This window comes from Sus scrofa, chromosome X, assembly GCF_000003025.6.
Source record: "Sus scrofa isolate TJ Tabasco breed Duroc chromosome X, Sscrofa11.1, whole genome shotgun sequence".
NCBI lineage: Eukaryota > Metazoa > Chordata > Mammalia > Artiodactyla > Suidae > Sus > Sus scrofa.
The window spans coordinates 32,189,115-32,206,430 of record NC_010461.5 but is presented as its reverse complement, the minus strand read 5'-3'; the positions used below and the strand labels follow the sequence as shown (position 1 = coordinate 32,206,430).

Sequence of the window (17,316 nt, the reverse complement as noted above, 5' to 3'; positions counted from 1 at the left end):
TATATATATTATATAGCATAGCTATATATATTGATATAACATAAAATAGGGCATGAGATTTTTAAAAACACCCTATTTAAGAATTTTGCCCAACTTGTCAAGATAAATTCAAAGGAGAATGCTAATTTTTGCTACTTCAACATTGCATGAGGAAGAAAAATTTCAATAACATGTAGAAATACTCATGATTATTACCTTTCACACAGAAAAAAATAAAGAATATAAAAATATGAAAGCAAGAAGAAAATACATAACAAAATGAATACTCAAAATATAGTTTTCATAGGATGAAGGCTAAAATTTCAAAGTAAAAACTTCTTGGAAATAGTTGGCAAGTCACATATGCTGTTATATTTGATACCAAGTGGACCAAAAGTGTTTTTAACTACGCTCCTCTATTAGTAGCTTGTGGAGAGATTCCTGGGCCTCAACATTAACAATATAATGCATTTAATTGAAGGTTATTTGTAGAACGAAAAAAGTAAAGAATTGTTCAAAAATAAAAAAGTAAAGAAAGTGCCATGCAATTGTCACTGAGTACATAACAAATACTATGAAGGCTACAAATGATCTAAAACTTAAAGCATATAAGGTTTTGTTCATACACTTAAGATTTGTTTTCAGTTTATTGCTTATATTGGCATTATCGACTATCAATGTGAAGACAGTAGATTACTCTCATCATTCTCCCACAGCCCAACTATTTGACACACAAGAGATGCTTGGGTTCTGTATGTCTCAAAGAAAATGGAATAGTAGCTATTACATGTTAAAATTTCCAAGAGTGGTGATCATTTTGTAATGTATAAAAATACTGAAACCCTAGCCGTACACCAAGAACTAACATAGTGTTAGTTCTCTTCAACAAACAAAGAGAGCAGATTTGCGTGCTTTGACCCTGTGAACTGAAGTTTGGCACTTGCCATCAGCCTCCACATGGATTAAATTATGAGCCACTGCAACTGCCGACCCACAACACCCCCTGAGCATAGCTCAGGGTGAACATCAGGAGTGAGGCCCTCTGTGCTCTGGGAAAACTGGAAAACCAGGTCTTCAGATAGTCAGATATTTTTAGGAGAAGATTTTATGTGCCCAATTCTTGCATCTCCTCTTATCTAGAAAAACACTAAAATCCTTCATGGTGATGTCTGCTCCTTGGGACTAGAGGTAATCTTCGGGAGATGTGCAACAAACTTTTGTAAAATGTGTGTACGGCTGCAGGCATCTCCCCCTCACCTTTATCATATCCTGATATTCCCCTTTTTCTCCTTGGGTGGTAATTCAGCCTGGTCTGTAGTTAAGGATAAAGAATGTCACGGTCCTCTGTAAATGCAGTCACCTCTAAGGGTGAGAGCTGGTGAGTCCTGCAGGCTGTGAAAATTCAGGATACTGGCCCTGATAGCTGATGTGCATATCAAAGGACTGATTTCAGGGAGCCCGGGCCTCTTTTGTTCCTGCTCCCTGCCCTTTGTTGCAAAAACTCCCAAATATCCTAGCTCCTCCCTCACCACCTCAGAGCAGTTTCTCGGGGCTACCTGAGATGTTGTCTCCCAGGCTTAAGTCCTAATTTTACCCCAAATAAAACTTAACTCTCAGCTTTCAGGTTGTGCATTTTTTTTAAGTCGACAGGGATTATTTCAAACTGAATACACTCAAAGCCAAAAAAAGAAATTCTGACCTTCCCCCTAATTGCCTGAAAGAATACAGAGAGGACCTGTCCTAGGAGGGGAGCTGTCACCACAGACCAGTGTGAACTAGGTGTGGAAACAGGGAGGAACTTGGTAAAGTCTGTATGCTAAAATTCCTCTCTGTGTCCCACTGTCTCTGCTTGGCGAGGCAAAGATTTATTTACCATACTTCTCCATCTTTATGTGAATTTCTTCCTCTTCTGAAAAGTCCCAAAACACTCCCCCCCAACATCCTCTTTTGTCTACAGCTAAAGATGGTATTTAAGGTGCCCATTTGGGCCAAATGGCAAGTTACTCAGTTTTTCTGGGTCTCTCCAATGTATATGTGTTATTAAACTTTTGTGTGATTTTTCTCCTGTTGATGCAGGTACCTCAGACACCTAAAGAAAAGTTACATTTCTTATGCTTCTTTTAGAAATGATTAATTTAAAATTAAATAGCTTAAAATTAAAATTAAATACCTATCACGTGCTTCTCCCTGGCTTAAGGGTACCCTAAACAATAATCTCTGAGCTACAGATCAGGCACACTGAGCACAACTGTCTGTAGGTCAAAGATTATAAGCACATGATGTTTTTTTTTTAGGGACTTTCCTAAATTGCCCTAATCTTTGACCAATATGCCCTTTTCGCAAGTATTCTTATTTTAGGTAAAACCGAGGTATGATAACCCAGAAGACCACCAGGATCATGCTGAGATCTCATGACACCAACTTCAATGACTAAAGAATCCAAAGAAAGAAGAATGCGTATTTGCCTTCAACCCTGATTCTTATCCAGAAATCTTGTTTTCTCTTTTATACTATAAAACTCCCTGCAGTTCTCTCCACTGGAGGGCGCCGTCTTTAAGGCATTAGCCTGCTGTGGGCTCATTTGCCTGGCAAAGCAACACAAGCTATTTTTCTCCTTTACCCAAAACCATGTCTCCATGTTTCTATTTGGCACTGGTGGACAGAGGTCAAGTTTTGGCAACACTGTTAATATATATCGTGTCAATTTACTTAGACCAGCGAGAAGAATCTAGAAAGTTAGAGGAAAATGTCTTCCTCCTCAACACTGTTAATCTAGTAATCATTTTCCAGAGCAAAACGGTTTCATAATTAAAGTTGTGTCATTTAAAAATAATCTTTAAAAGAAGTTCTCCCATGGTACAGCAGGTTAAGGATCCAGCATTGTCACTGCAGTGGCCCAGGTAACTGCTGTAGCACAGGTCTGATCCCTGACTCAGGAACTTCCACAGGTCAGTTTTTATGGATTAAAAATAAAAATAAAAAAAAAATCAATGGAAATGAACCCAACTAGTATCTACAAAAATGCAGGTTCAGCCCCTGCAATGGGTTAAGGATCTGGTGTTGACGTGAGCTGCAGTGTAGGTCGCAGACAAGGCTCAGATCTGGCATTGCTGTTGCTGTGGTGTAGGCCGGCAGCTGCAGCTCCAATTTGACCCCTATCCTGGGGACTTCTATTTGCTATACCTGCAGCCCTAAAAAAATTTAAAAAAATAAAAATGTTTAAAAAAAGATTTTATTCTGCAATGATAACAGGGTCACAGAAATGGGACATTCTCACTGAGTGAAATGATCCTCTTGTCATCATATTAAATAATTTTCCACATAGAAGAGAAAGCTTTGTAAGTGATACTTGAGCGCACTTCAATAGTTTAACCATTCATTTCCTGTCTCAACAGAGATTTACCTGGAGATCAGGTGAGCAAGTAAGTGATTTAGAGAGAGTATTTTAAGTCTTTTCTTATTTTCTATGCTGGGGCAAAAGTTGAAAATTCTAAATAATCATTCTATGAAGAAATCTACCTACATATTTAAAAATGAAAATAACCATCTTTCATCATCAGTTTAAATATTTGATTTAAATAAACAAGTACCAAGAATAACTAATAAATTAAATCAATTTAAAACATGATTAATAACAATTAATATTGTCCTAATGTTTCATTTAAACCAAGACTCCATATTTGATTTTCTCAAATAATCCTGGACATGGATTTAGCAATTCTTTAATAGTTCACATAAGACAATCTTATTCTTTGTCATTATTATTTAAAACCCCAAATCTATGCCAGTTGCCTTTCAAAGTGAAAGGCCTGCTATAGAAACCGGGAAGAATCAATACTAAGAGTCCAGAGAGCACAATTCTGCTTTTATCAAACGTGTGAGGAAAGCATGTAGGCTAAGGTTGTCTGCTCTAGTAACTTTTGAAACATGCAGGTAAAATGCTTATCAGTGCAGCCACTGTGGTACCACAGAACTAAAAGATGTTTTCTACAAGTATTTAAGGAGCATATTACCAGATTTAAAATAGAATTGCCATAATGTAAACAATTTATCCCAATACACTCATTTAACATGGATATTTTTTAGGAATAGCAATTTAAGTGTACAATAAGAGCTCCAACTGTTTCCAAAAAGGAGGAGTCTATGAACATTTAATGGGCTCTTACCAGAGCAATACATTTCATGTTAATAGTGCTTAAAGGAGGTCCAGGAGCACTATGGATCTCAAGATAATAGCAGATTCGTAAATTGCTAATAGGATCATCTAAAAGAGAAAAAAAAAAAAAGCACATCTTAATAGGTTTTAGAGTAACATTTAACATAAAAATTTGAGAAACATGAATAGATATTATTTTCAGACTCTTTCTGATGGATGCATTTGTCAAGAGAGCTGAGGGGAGGGAAAGGTGAAAAGCTGATTTCATCACAGTTTATAAGCAATAAGAGAAATGCCATATGGCAGGGCCATGAGAATGGGCTGTGAAAACTCCCTGCCCCAGTAACTCATGAAGTTCCCCACAGATATATGAATATTTTAAGTTAAGGACGAATATATCAAAAGAAATAACCAATCTTTTCTCCCTAACTGCCACAGTTTTCACACATTATACGTAGAAATATCTAAATGTGATATGACAATTTGCAAGGGTACACTTCCGGTACCATAAAAATCTAGCCAGAGGAAAAACATCAAGAATAGTTCATGAAATTTCTGGTTTCTTGGGAGTATGAAAGAGGATCCTAGCAATGTAGCCCAAAGAAAGCTAAAATGGGATACGGACTGTTTAAAAAAGAAAGATGAGGAAGAAAAGAAAGAGGGGAAGGGAAGAGAAAAAGAAGAAGGAAGAAATAATAGGCCCAAGGTGAAGCCACCGACATCTCGCAGGAATAGACTCTGCAATTTCCTGGTCAGCACTAGTGGGGTAACCTTGCCTGAACTTATACAATGATATATAACAATTATTTTTCCTTTTTTTAAAAAAATTGTAATCGTTATACAGATGGCCCACAAGCACATGAAAAAATGCTCCACATCACTGATTATAAGAGAAATGCAAATCAAAACTACCATGAGATACTACTTCACACCAGTCAGAATGGTCATCATTCATAAGTCCACAAATAACAAATGGTGGGGGGGGTGGAGAAAAGGGAACCCTCCTGCACTCTTGGTGGGAATGTAAGCTGGTACAACCACTATGGAGAACAGTATGGAGGTACCTTAGAAAACTATACATAGAACTACCATATGACCCAGCAATCCCACTCTTGGGCATACATCCAGACAAAACTTTCCTTGAAAAAGACACAAGCACCCGCATGTTCATTGCAGCACTATTCACAATAGCCAAGACATGGAAACAATTATTTTTCAATAAAAATGCAAAATAATTATGTGCAAAAACATTTTAAATAAAATTTAAGATATTAAAATTAAGTTTCAATTATCCAATATAACAACTCATAAAAGGAACAATCTTACCTAAAAATATTTGTGCATATCTTCAATTGTTTTATTCCAACAAATTTCTTAGAATGAAATTACTGGACCAAAGGGGATAAACAGTTCTTAAACATTTTAAACATACTGTTAAAGTGCTCTTCAAGTTCTTATCAATTAAAATTTCCATGATAATGTATAAGATTTTCTCTCTTACCCCGACTCTCATTAAAACTGAGTGTTACCATTATTTTTCATATTTCCCTACATGGAAGGTTAAAAAAATTCCTGTTTAACTGATTTCATGTCTTTTTTGTCCCAGCTTTACTGAAGTACAGCTGACTATTAAATATTGCACATATTTAAGGTGTACAACTTGGTTTGATATATATATATATATATGTTGTGAAATCACCACCACAATCAAGCTAATTAACATATTTATTATCTCACAGTTATTTACCATTTTCATGGAAGAAGGTGAAGACACTTCCAATCCACCTTCTAACTGAATACTTTGAAAATGTCCATAATACCCAAAGTGATCTATATTCAATGTAATAACCTATGGAAATTCCAATGGCATATTTAAAAATAATTTTTTTTACTGCAGTTTTAGGTTCACAGCAAAACTAAGAGGAAGGTTTGGAGATTTCCCAAATACATTCTGCTTCCACACATGGACTGACTCCCCCATTATTAAATTCTCCCAACAAAGTGGTACCTATATCACAATTAATAAGCCTGTATACATACACACACACAAGGTCTACTAAGCAAATTTCAAGTATATATTACCTCCCTCTTAACTGTAATTACTTTGCTGTACATTGGATCTACAGAACTACTTACATATTTTGCATAACTGAAACTTCCCTAATTGAAAAGAAATGTACTGCTGAGCAATCAGTAAGAAAAAAACCCAAGTTATTACAGAGTATGTAAAGGTTAATCTTGTTTGAGAAGGAATATGGGAAGGAAGGCCTGTTTGAAGAACTAGGGATAGCTGCAAATGCATTCTTCCTAGCTCTCAATCTATCTCACAAACTGTCATCATGTAGCATAGATTTATAAAAAATTAAACATCATTCCATTTTAGTCCATTAGCATGACAACATAATATTCACAAGATTGTCTTTCAAACTCTTCTAAACACTCTTAGCCAGTTTTCCTTCATGATTTTTCTGCTTTAGATTTTGATGAGGGTTTAATCTCTTAGCATAATCCATCTATAACAATCATTTATTCTTTGGCCTTACCTGCATAGTTTCAACTAAAAAAACCCTAAAGCTTTACAACCAGTTTTATTACTTTTTCACATTGTTGCAGCTCCAAATATTCAATTAATGACTAGACATTGCCATGTAAATGTCCTGCTGTCACATCAAAAGCAGGAAGTTCAAGACTATGCTAAGTATTATACTCTTCTAGACTTTTTATTTTTTCTTGTTGAGAGTTTAGTTAAACGATGCCAGAATATTGCTACCTCTGCATCTATTTTGTGCATCCAAGTGGCCTACAGGGATCTAGTTCCTCCTGGGAGTGTATGACCTTGACTTAGATAACAACCCACACAGTCACAAGTAAATGTAATTTCCTAACATGACCCCTTCAATCACCCTTGTGAGAAGCACCTTCCACCTCCTCCAGTATCTTCCCATTGTGCATCTTTTAGATAAGACAGCTGTCAAGCTCACGGAAACCCTACACTTTTTTGGTCTGAATTGACCGATGTGGCCTTAGCCCGGGAATTCCAAAGCACCTCACCTGAGGACCCTAATAAAGGCATGTGCCCTAGGGTCCTGCCTCTCTCACTGTCTGTACCCTTCCTTGATGTCCTCAAGGCAGACCATGTACCTGCTGCAGGACCTGTGAATAATAAACTTATATATTTCACTTTCCCTTATGGTTTTTGATGAAACTTGGCTCACGACCTAACACCTGAGTGTTCTACTTAACAAATGTGAATTTAACAAAGTCACAACACTTCAAATTTCTATTATAATATTTGCCTATTAACCGGGTTACAAACAAACCATATTATTTTTTGGAATCAACGCCTATCTTCTCTCTTAAGAGAGTCATCTAATGCTAGTGTCTGAAATGTTTTCCATCTTCAATGGTGTTTCTCTATCCCCATCACCACATAAAAAGCATGTTCTCTTCACTTCAAACCAGTTAGTTAACTGTTGCAGTGGCCTAAATGGCCCAAACTGCTCTTCCCTTTCGAAAAGATTTTGAAATAGCGCCTGAATATCACTTTTTTATCTATGTATTCTATGATGATTAATTTTATATGTCATCTTGGCTGGACATGGGGTCCAGCTGTTTGATTAATCTAATCAAACTAATCTAAATGTTGTTGGGAAGATTTTTCTTTTTTTTAATGTTTCAACACTTTCATCATTAGACTCTGAATAAAGAATACTTTGCTTAAGGTGAGTGGGCCAGCTCCAATCAGTTGGAGGCCCTGAGAGCAAAGACAGAAGTTACCTGAAGGGGAAGCAATTCTGAATCAAGCCTGAAACATGGAAACCCTGCCTGAGCTTATAGCCTGCCTGCTCTGCCCTGGGGAATTTGGACTCAAAACTGCAACAGCAACTCTTAGCTACAGATTTTTGTTTCTACCCTACAGATTTTGGACTTGCCGGTCTCCATAGTTACATTAGCCAATTCCTTAAAATGTCTCTATTTAAATATAGATTTTGTACTATATTATATTGTATTGCATTACGCTGTATTATGTTACGCTACATCACATGACATCATCTTGTATTATATTATGGTGGTATCTGTTTCTCTGAAGAATCCTGATTAAACACAAATTCATTCAATAAATATTTCTTCTGGGAGTTCCTGTCGTGACTCAGTGGAAACGAATCTGACTAGAATCCATGAGAATGCTGGTTCAATCCCTGGCCTTGCTCAGTGGGTTAAGGATCTGCGATTGCCATGAACTGTGGTGTAGGTCACAGATGCGGCTCGGATCCTGAGATGGTGTGGCTGTGTTAGGACAGCAGCTACAGCTCTGATTAGACCCTAGCCTGGAAACTTCCTCATGCCGAGGGTGCAGCCCTAAAAGGACAATAACAACAACAACAAAGATTTCTTCTTCGGTATACCTCTAACTCTAGAATTTTGTCCCTATTGACCCATTCTTCTCTATTGCCCTCTGCTGTCCCTGCTGCTCACCCATAAGAGAACTCATTCACCCATTCTCTAGGAAATCTGGCCTGTCTATTCCAACTCTCCACAATCTCATTTTCATTTGAATTTCTACTGAAAAGACAGGATGTTTAACCACTTCATATGAAAGGGGAAACAACAGCATTTACTTTCTTTTGCTTAAAAGAAGACTGCTATTATTGCCTAAAGTAAGGAGAACACATTATATTGTTAAAATACACTCATTAACATTTTATCAGAAATATACTGAAATTTTTTAATAACAGAAATATATGTAAAGTTTTTCACTTATAAGAGAGTAGGCAACTTTCAAGCTGATATATTATACTCTATTAATTTTAAAAGCTGTACAAATCCAGAAGATAAAGTTTATGACGTTAATCCTGAAATAATACAATTCTTACAGATATATGAAATATACATTTTTGTATATATATTATGAATGTAGAGTATCTACTGATTTATAAGCGAATAATGAGAGCCCATGGAAATGATCATGAAATTCTCCATAACAATAAATTTACCTGGTTTTAACTCATAAAACTTGTTGGATGGTTTTGAAAATGATTTCTCAAAGAAGGGTATATCTCCATATTGAGCTTGATCTGAGTCTTCCTGATAATCAACTCGCAGTTTGCATTTAACAGAAAATGAAATCGTACCTGCAACACAGAGGTGCGAATATCATATTAACCAGGAGTTAGTTTTCTAACATGAAAGGTCATTTTCAGGTATTAAAAGTGCTTTAGCTTGAAACTAATAAACATAAAGCCAAACATAAATTCTAGGTGTTAGTAACAGAATTAAATCTGATAGTGGTATAGAACAACTTAATGGAAAGTTAAATGATTTTTAAATGTCCAATAAAATAGTAACTTTTAAACTACTTTCTCAAAGTAATTAAGAAAATGTAGCAAATAATAGAACTGCATCCCCTTTAAAATGTTTTCGTCTTGGTTAAGTTTTCTTACATGTTTTCTTCCTAAGTCATTTTTAACACTCATTTATTACCTCATTGAAAACATTAGTTTAAAGAATATTTGTTCACTATAATATCCTCAGCATGAACTTTCCTTTAAACATTTAATATATAAAATACTCAATTTTGTTACAAAAAACTGTTAAGTGTCAAAAATTAGCAGTCTCAATCTGCAATTATTGTTATACTAAAACTGAATTATAAAAGACTGGTATTAACTTTTAAATTGAAGCTAATATACATATGAAAATAATTCAGTGGCCCTGATATCTCAATACAAGGGAGATGTGTTCCATATTCCTCTTTCAGCATCTGCTGTTTCAGCAATCCTTGGCATTCTTCGCTTGTGACAAATCGCTCTAGTCTCTGCCATCATCTTTGCATGATGTTCCCTCTTTTATCCATTCTCTTCTTATAAGGAAAACAGTCATATTGGATCAGGGTCCACTCTAATTCAGCAAGACCTCATCTTAATTTCATTATATCTGTCAAGACCTTATTTCTAAATAGGATCACTTTCAACAGGGTATCAGTAGTTAAAACACCATGATCCTGGGCAAGCAGAACTACCCCTAGACAGACTGCAACTGTGAGAGGTTGGAGCTGGATTATAGAGCTGCTTCCAGATGTGCAGACTGAACATAGTCAGTGGGCACGGGTGTGTCTTCCACATGGTCCCCGAGTGGGCAGAAATTGTGACTAAGAGGCACTGAAGTTGGTTCATGGGGCACTCCAGGGTCCAGAGATGGAACTGAATTCTGTGGGCCTGTTACCCAGAGCATGGGCAGGCATGACTCCTTCCAGATTCCTTGGCAGATAGTGCTGATGGCAGGACCAAAGTCAAATGGGGCTGTAACAGTGCATGGGGCTGCTTCCCAGTCAGTAGCCAGGGCCATGGTTATCAAAGCTGTCTTCTGAGCATGAGCCCGACTTTTGAAAATGGCCCTCCTTCGTTTTGGATTCCACCAGGGTTTCATGGTCTCTTACCAGGATCACGAAGCTTCCATAACAGCACTTTTTTCCTGAAATGGCCTCGAAATAATTGTGTCAATAAGGATACAAGAGATGGATCATCTACTCTGCCATCTTGCTGATGCCGCTCCTATCTTACTATTTTCAATTCTTTTATTTTGCAGTATCACAAAGTCACTCAAGTTGCAGGTAGACTTTCACGTCCTATTATAAACACGGCTTTCTTATTTTACATAGGAGTTTGGTATATTCTCACAAACACATTATGAAAAGACAGGGTAGACAGTGGAAAGAACACAGGCTTTGGACAGAATGCAATTCAAACACTTGTTCTATTACTACAAATTTAGCCTTGAACATGTTATTTACCTCACTTGTAAAATGGTGCTAGTTGTTGTGAGGATTAAAGGACTGTAGTTTATGCTTATATAGGACTTACTATATGCTAGGCACTATTATAGAGATTAAAAAACTACACATTTTTCTAAAACATATCTATGAAGTCAGTCCTATTATTATTCCCATTTTGAAGAAGTGAAAGTGTGACATAAGAAAGATCAGTAGCTTGCCCAAGGTCAATCAGCTTGAAATACTACAGCTAGAATTTGAACACAAGCATTGTGATTTAAAGTCCACACTCATTTTTAATGAACAGATTTTATTTTTCAAACACTTTTAGGTTTACAAAAAAAATAAGGGTCAAGTACACAGAGTTCCCATATATCCTCTTTAGTTTCTCCTACTATAAGCATCCTACATTAAGTGGTACACTACTTATAAGTGATGAGCCATTAACAATACACCATTATTAACTAAAGTCCATAGTTTACATTCTGGTTCACTCTCTGTGTTGTATATTCTATGGCTTTTGCAAATATATAATTTCATCTACCTACCATTATAGTATCATGTAGAAAACTTTCATTGCCCCTCAAATCCCCCGTATCCCACTCATTCATCCCTTCCTCTCAACCCTTCTAAGGAAGTGGCAACTACTGATCTTTTCCAGAATGCTGAATAGATGGCCTTCTCAGACTGGCTTGTTTCACTAAGCAACATGCACTTAAGCTTCCTCCAGTCTGTCACTTGTTTTTATCACACACACAAAAATGACCAATTGTACAGATATACCACTATTTTCCATTCACCTGTTGCAGGACATCATGGTTGCCTCTACATTTTGGCAAACATGAATAAGGCTGTTACAAACATTCATGTGTACATTTTGTGTGGACATAAATTTTCAACTCATATGGGTAAATACCAAATGGGTTTGTGATTGCTGGATCATGTTAGGAGTATATTTAGTTTTGTAATATACTGCCAAACTGTCTTCTAAAGCCCCTCTACCACTGTACCACTTTGCAAGCCTACCATTAACAAATGAGAGTTCCAACTGTTCTATATCTGTTCTATAGGTCCCATTGGTTTATTTTTTGTTTTTATTCTATTTCCTTGGGAGACTGACCTGAGAAACATTTGTATGGTTGATGTCAGAGAATGTTTTGCCTATGTTCTCTTCTGGAAGTTTTATGGTGTCTTGTCTTATGATTAAGTCTTTAAGCCATTTTGAGTTTATTTTTGTGCATGATGTGAGGTATGTTCCAGTTTCATTGATTTACATGTGGCTGTCCAGTTTTCCCAGCACCATTTGCTGAAAAGACTGTCTTTTTCTCAGTTTATATTCTTGCCAGCTTTGTCGAAGATTAACTGACTGTAGGTGTCTTGGTTTACTGCTGGGCTCTCTATTCTGTGCCATTGGTCCGTATGTCTGTTTTGGTACCAGTACCACACTGTCTTGATTACTGCAGCTTTGTAATATTGTCTGAGGTCTGGGAGAGTTATGCCTCCTGCTTGGTTTTTGTTCCTCAGGATTGCTTTGGCAATTCTGGGTCTTTTATGGTCCCATATAAATTTTTGGATTGTTTGTTGTAGTTCTGTGAAAAATGTCATGGGTAATTTGATAGGGATTGCATTGAATCTGTAGATTGTTTTGGGTAGTATGTCCATTTTTACAATAATACTTATTCCAGTCCAGGAGCATGGAATATCTTTCCATTTCTTTGAATCCTCTTTAATTTCCTTGATTTATGTTTTATAATTCTCAGCATATAAGTCTTTCATCTCATTAGGCTTATTCCTTGGTATTTAATTTTTGAGGTACAAGTTTAAAAGGTATTATAATTTTATATTCCTATTCTAATATTTCCTTGTTACTACACAGAAATGCAAATTTCTGAATGTTAATCTTGTATCCTGCTACTGTGCTGAAATCATTTATCACTTCAAGTAGTTTTTGTGTAGAGTCCTCAGGGTTTTCTATATATAGTATCATGTCACCTGCATAGAGTGACAATTTTACCTTTTCTCTTCCAATTTGGATACCTTTTATTTCTTTTGTTTGTCTGAGTGCTGTGACTATGACTTCCAATACTACTTTGAATAAAAGTGGTGAGAGTGGGCATCCTGTTCTTATTCTAGATTTTAATGGGAGGGCTTTCAGCTTTTCTCCATTGAGTATTATATTGGCTATGTGTTTGTCATATATGGCTTTTGTTAATTTATGTTCCCTCTATACCCACTTTGGTAAGAGTTTTTATGTTGAATTGATATTGGATTTTGTTAAATGCTTTTCCTGCATCTACTGAGATGATCATGTGGTTTTTGACTTTTCTTTTGTTAATGTGGTGAATGACATAGATTGATTTGTGTATGTTGAATCATCCTTGTGAACTTGGGATGAATTCTACTATTTCTCCAAAGATATACCAATGGCCAATAGGCCCATGAAAAAATGCCCACCTTCGCTAATTATTAGAGAACTGCAAATCAAAACTACAATGATCTACCACCTCACACTGGTCAAAATGGCCATCATTAACAAGTCAACAAATAATAAATGCTGAAGATGGTGTGGAGAAAAGGGTACCCTTCTTCACTGTTGGTGGGAATGTAAACTGGTAGACCCAGTATGTCAAACAGTATGGAGATACCTCAGAAATCTAAATACAGAACTACTGTATGATCCAGCAGTTCCACTCCTGGGCGTATTTATCTGGACAAATTTTCTTTGAAAAAGATACATGCACCCCTACATTCATTGAAGCACTATTCACAACAGCCAAGGCATGGAAACAACCTAAATGTTCATTGACAGATGAATGGATTAAGAAGATGTGGTATATACACACAATGGAATGCGACTCAGCCATGAAAAATAACTAAATAAATGCATTTGCAGCAACATGGATGGAACTAGAGACTCTCATGCTAAGTGAAGTTAAGTCAGAAAGAGAAAGATGAATATCACCTAAATCTGGAATCTAATATATGGCACAAATGAACCTAGCTTCAGAAAAGAAAAAAACTCATGGATGTGGAGAACAGATCTTTGGTTGCTGAGCGGGAGGGGGAGGAGGAAGGGTGGGAGTAGGATGGACTGGGAGTTTGAGGTTAGTAGATGCAAACTATTGCATTTGGAGTGGATAAGCAATGAGATCCTGCTGTATAGGACAGGGAACTATATCTAATCACCTGAGATGGAACATGATGGAGGATAATGTGAGAAAAAGAATTTGTATATATATGTATGACTGGGTCATTTTGCTGTACAGCAGAAATTAAAATAACAAGATGCTCAAAATTTATTATTATTCATTATGTAAATACAGATTAAAACCACCTTGTAATAGCACTACAAATTAAAATGGAAAGAATTGAAATGACTAACCCTATTAAGTATGGTCAATGATGGAGAGCAAGAGGAACTTTCATACACGGCTGGTGGGAATGAAAAAGGAACAATCTCTCTGAGAAACTGTCTGGCAGTTTCTTTAAATGTTACAAATTCAACTACCATGTTATCCAGGCATCCTACATGTACGTTATTTATCCAAGAAGCATGAAAGTTTATGCCCATAGAAAGACATACATGAATGCTCACATCAGTTTTATCTGTAATTACCAAAAATTGCAGAAACTCAAATGCCCATCAATAGGTAAATAGATGAACAAATTGTGGTATACGCATTCCATGGACTATTACTCAATAACAAGAGGAATAAACTATTGATATATACACTGTGTGGATGGATCTCAAAATAATTATGTTGCACAAAAGAAAACAGCCAAAAAAGGGTGCATAATGCATGATTTTATTTATATACAATGCTATAAGATGAAAGTAAAGTGACAGAAAACAGATAAATGATTGTCCAGGGCAAGGGTGGCACTGGGCAGGAGGGGAGGCAAAAGGTCTAAAAATGGACATAAGGAAATTTGTGGGGTTAAATACATTCATTATTTGTATTGTGTCAATGGATTCATGGGTGTATATATATGTTAAAACTTTTCAAACTGTACTTTGAATATGTACAACTTATGGTATGTCAATTATACTATAGTAAAACTGATGAAAGATAGTTTGTGTGTTTCAGATATTATACCCACCACTTCTAATCAGAATATTGACAGAAAGTGAGAAATGTCACCCCAAAGTTGAATGCTGTAAAAGCAGGATATTTAAGTGAAGTTCACAGCCACCAATGAATATATTTCTAGCACTAAGCAAGGTCATACACAATATAACTAATAATAGAGGATTATTAGTGAAACCATCATATTTAAATAGTCAGAAGACTTTTATCTTTCTTTCTATCTATATTTCTATCTAAAATCTTTATTTATATCTCCTCTTAGTTCCATAAAGTCATGCATGTTTCCATGGTATCAAATATAATTTTTTATACATTTGTTTGGATTACTGCAATTTGAAGGTAGCTTCTTGAGCCTCCACTTAAAGCCCTCATTTTTTTTCATTTTATTTTCAACCTATTTGTATGATTAATTTCTGCATGACATAAAAATGAATTTTTGCTTAAAAAGCATCTTTTGGCCCCATCCAAGCAATAAAAAGGGAGGAGATCACATTATATAAAAGTTCTGATTATTACGAGGCAAATGTTCCCCAGCACTCACAAAACTTGTTTTTTTTCTTTTGTCTTTTTAGGGCCGTGCCCGTGGCACATGGAGGTTCCCAGGCCAAGGGTTGAATCAGAGCTGTAGCCACTGGCCTACGCCACAGCCACAGCAATGCCACATGTGAGCCACATCTGCTGCCTATACCACAGCTCACAGCAATGCTGGATCCTTAACCTACTGAGCAAGGCCAAGGATGAAACCTGCATCGTCATGGGCAACAGATTCATTTCTGTTGAGCCACAATGGGAACTCCACAAAACTTTTTGAAGTAGTTGCATGTTAGGAAAAAATATTTAACAAGAAGAAAAGTTTTAAAGTTTCAGAATTTCATAAGGATCTTCTAACCTTCTTAATTCCAACAGGTTATATTTAATTCTTCACATATTAGAAAGCATCTTTGGAAGGTGTTTTCAATTTGAAAGTTCTCATTAAAATGTAGGAATAAATTATTGACAACAAATCCCTCTATCTGAAATTCTTAAGTAAATGTTCTACATGAGAAAAGCCAACAATTTGCCAAGTCATAATTACAGTTCACTATAACTCCTTACAAAATACACAAATTCTGTGGACTAGTAAGACAGGATGCACACACACAGACACATACATACACAGGATGAGGGAAGAGAGAAAGAGTTGGGGAAATGAGATAAAGTTTTATCTTATTATCAACAATTTTATATATATATATATATACACAATATATATAATATATAACAAAATAGATATATCTTAGTAGTTCAAAACTCAAATATAAAGATTTTAACCAGAATATCACGGGTGGATTCAGAAGCCACTAGATCCTTATTCCAAAAGCAACATGAATTTATATTCAAGAGAGTATTTACAGCCTGCCTTGGACTCCCAGGGAGAACTAAGTCTCTAATATATGATCGACAATTATAAGTGAGTATTGTACAATTGAATGTGGGCTCCACGGCAAGTGTTGGAATTGGGGAAGTATCATATTTCAGCTTGACAGAGTATATGCAGTTTTCAAATGTATGCTTTTCTCCAAGTTTGCACCTCATTCTTGTTATTGTGTTTTACTGCACTGTTATTGCACTACTAAGCAATATTTAAAATATTTTAGAAATAATTTTATTTTTGAAATGTATTGCTTCTTCTGTTTGATAGTGACCAGATACCTGCTGCTGTACTGGTCTGAAGGTCAGTGCTAGCCTGGCACTCAAAGAACAGATTATCTTGCGTAAAGGCAGGCAATGCAGAGTATGTCATCAGTCAGTGATTTACTAACATGTGAAAATTTATCTCTAGGCAGTCATCTGAGTAGATCCTAAGACTAGAGTTAATATTGGTTATGATTTTAGGGTCAAGGACAGGAAGAACAAGTCTAAAATTATAAGTTCCCAAGGGTAATACTATGCAGGTGGCTAGAGCTTTCAGGAAACATCAGAGTAGAGGCTGCCTGGGAAAGGAGAGATGGTGAAAGCTAAGAGGAGAGCCCAGAGGGCAGTGAGAGGATCCAAACAAACCCAATCCATTCTCTCTGCAGTGCCTGAAGGCTCTGCTTTTGCAAACCATTTCTTTTATCTGAGAGAGTGTGAAAATGCTTTATGGCACTCAGAGCAGCCAACACTTGTTTTTAAAGACCAGCGGCATTTAATTGGTTCTTACGCTTCTATAACAATGCACACCCTGTAGCACAGGTGGGAACAAGCCAGCAGGATCTAAAATCAGTTTCAGCCAAGCTTTTGAAAGCACCCTCCTGGCATCTTCAATGAGATAAACCAGAAGACAGTAAGGACAAAAGAAGCCC

The 17,316-nt window shown here is 36.3% G+C and overlaps 1 protein-coding gene across 1 annotated transcript in view; it reads right to left on the bottom strand.

Moving 5' to 3' along the window:
• The window catches only part of CFAP47 (cilia and flagella associated protein 47), a 452,401-nt gene that overhangs the window by 125,113 nt on the left and 309,972 nt on the right, over positions 1 to 17,316 (bottom strand). Inside the window, 2 exon segments of the mRNA XM_021080094.1 lie at positions 4,146 to 4,243; positions 9,130 to 9,267. Coding sequence (XP_020935753.1) covers positions 4,146 to 4,243; positions 9,130 to 9,267 — 236 coding nt within the window.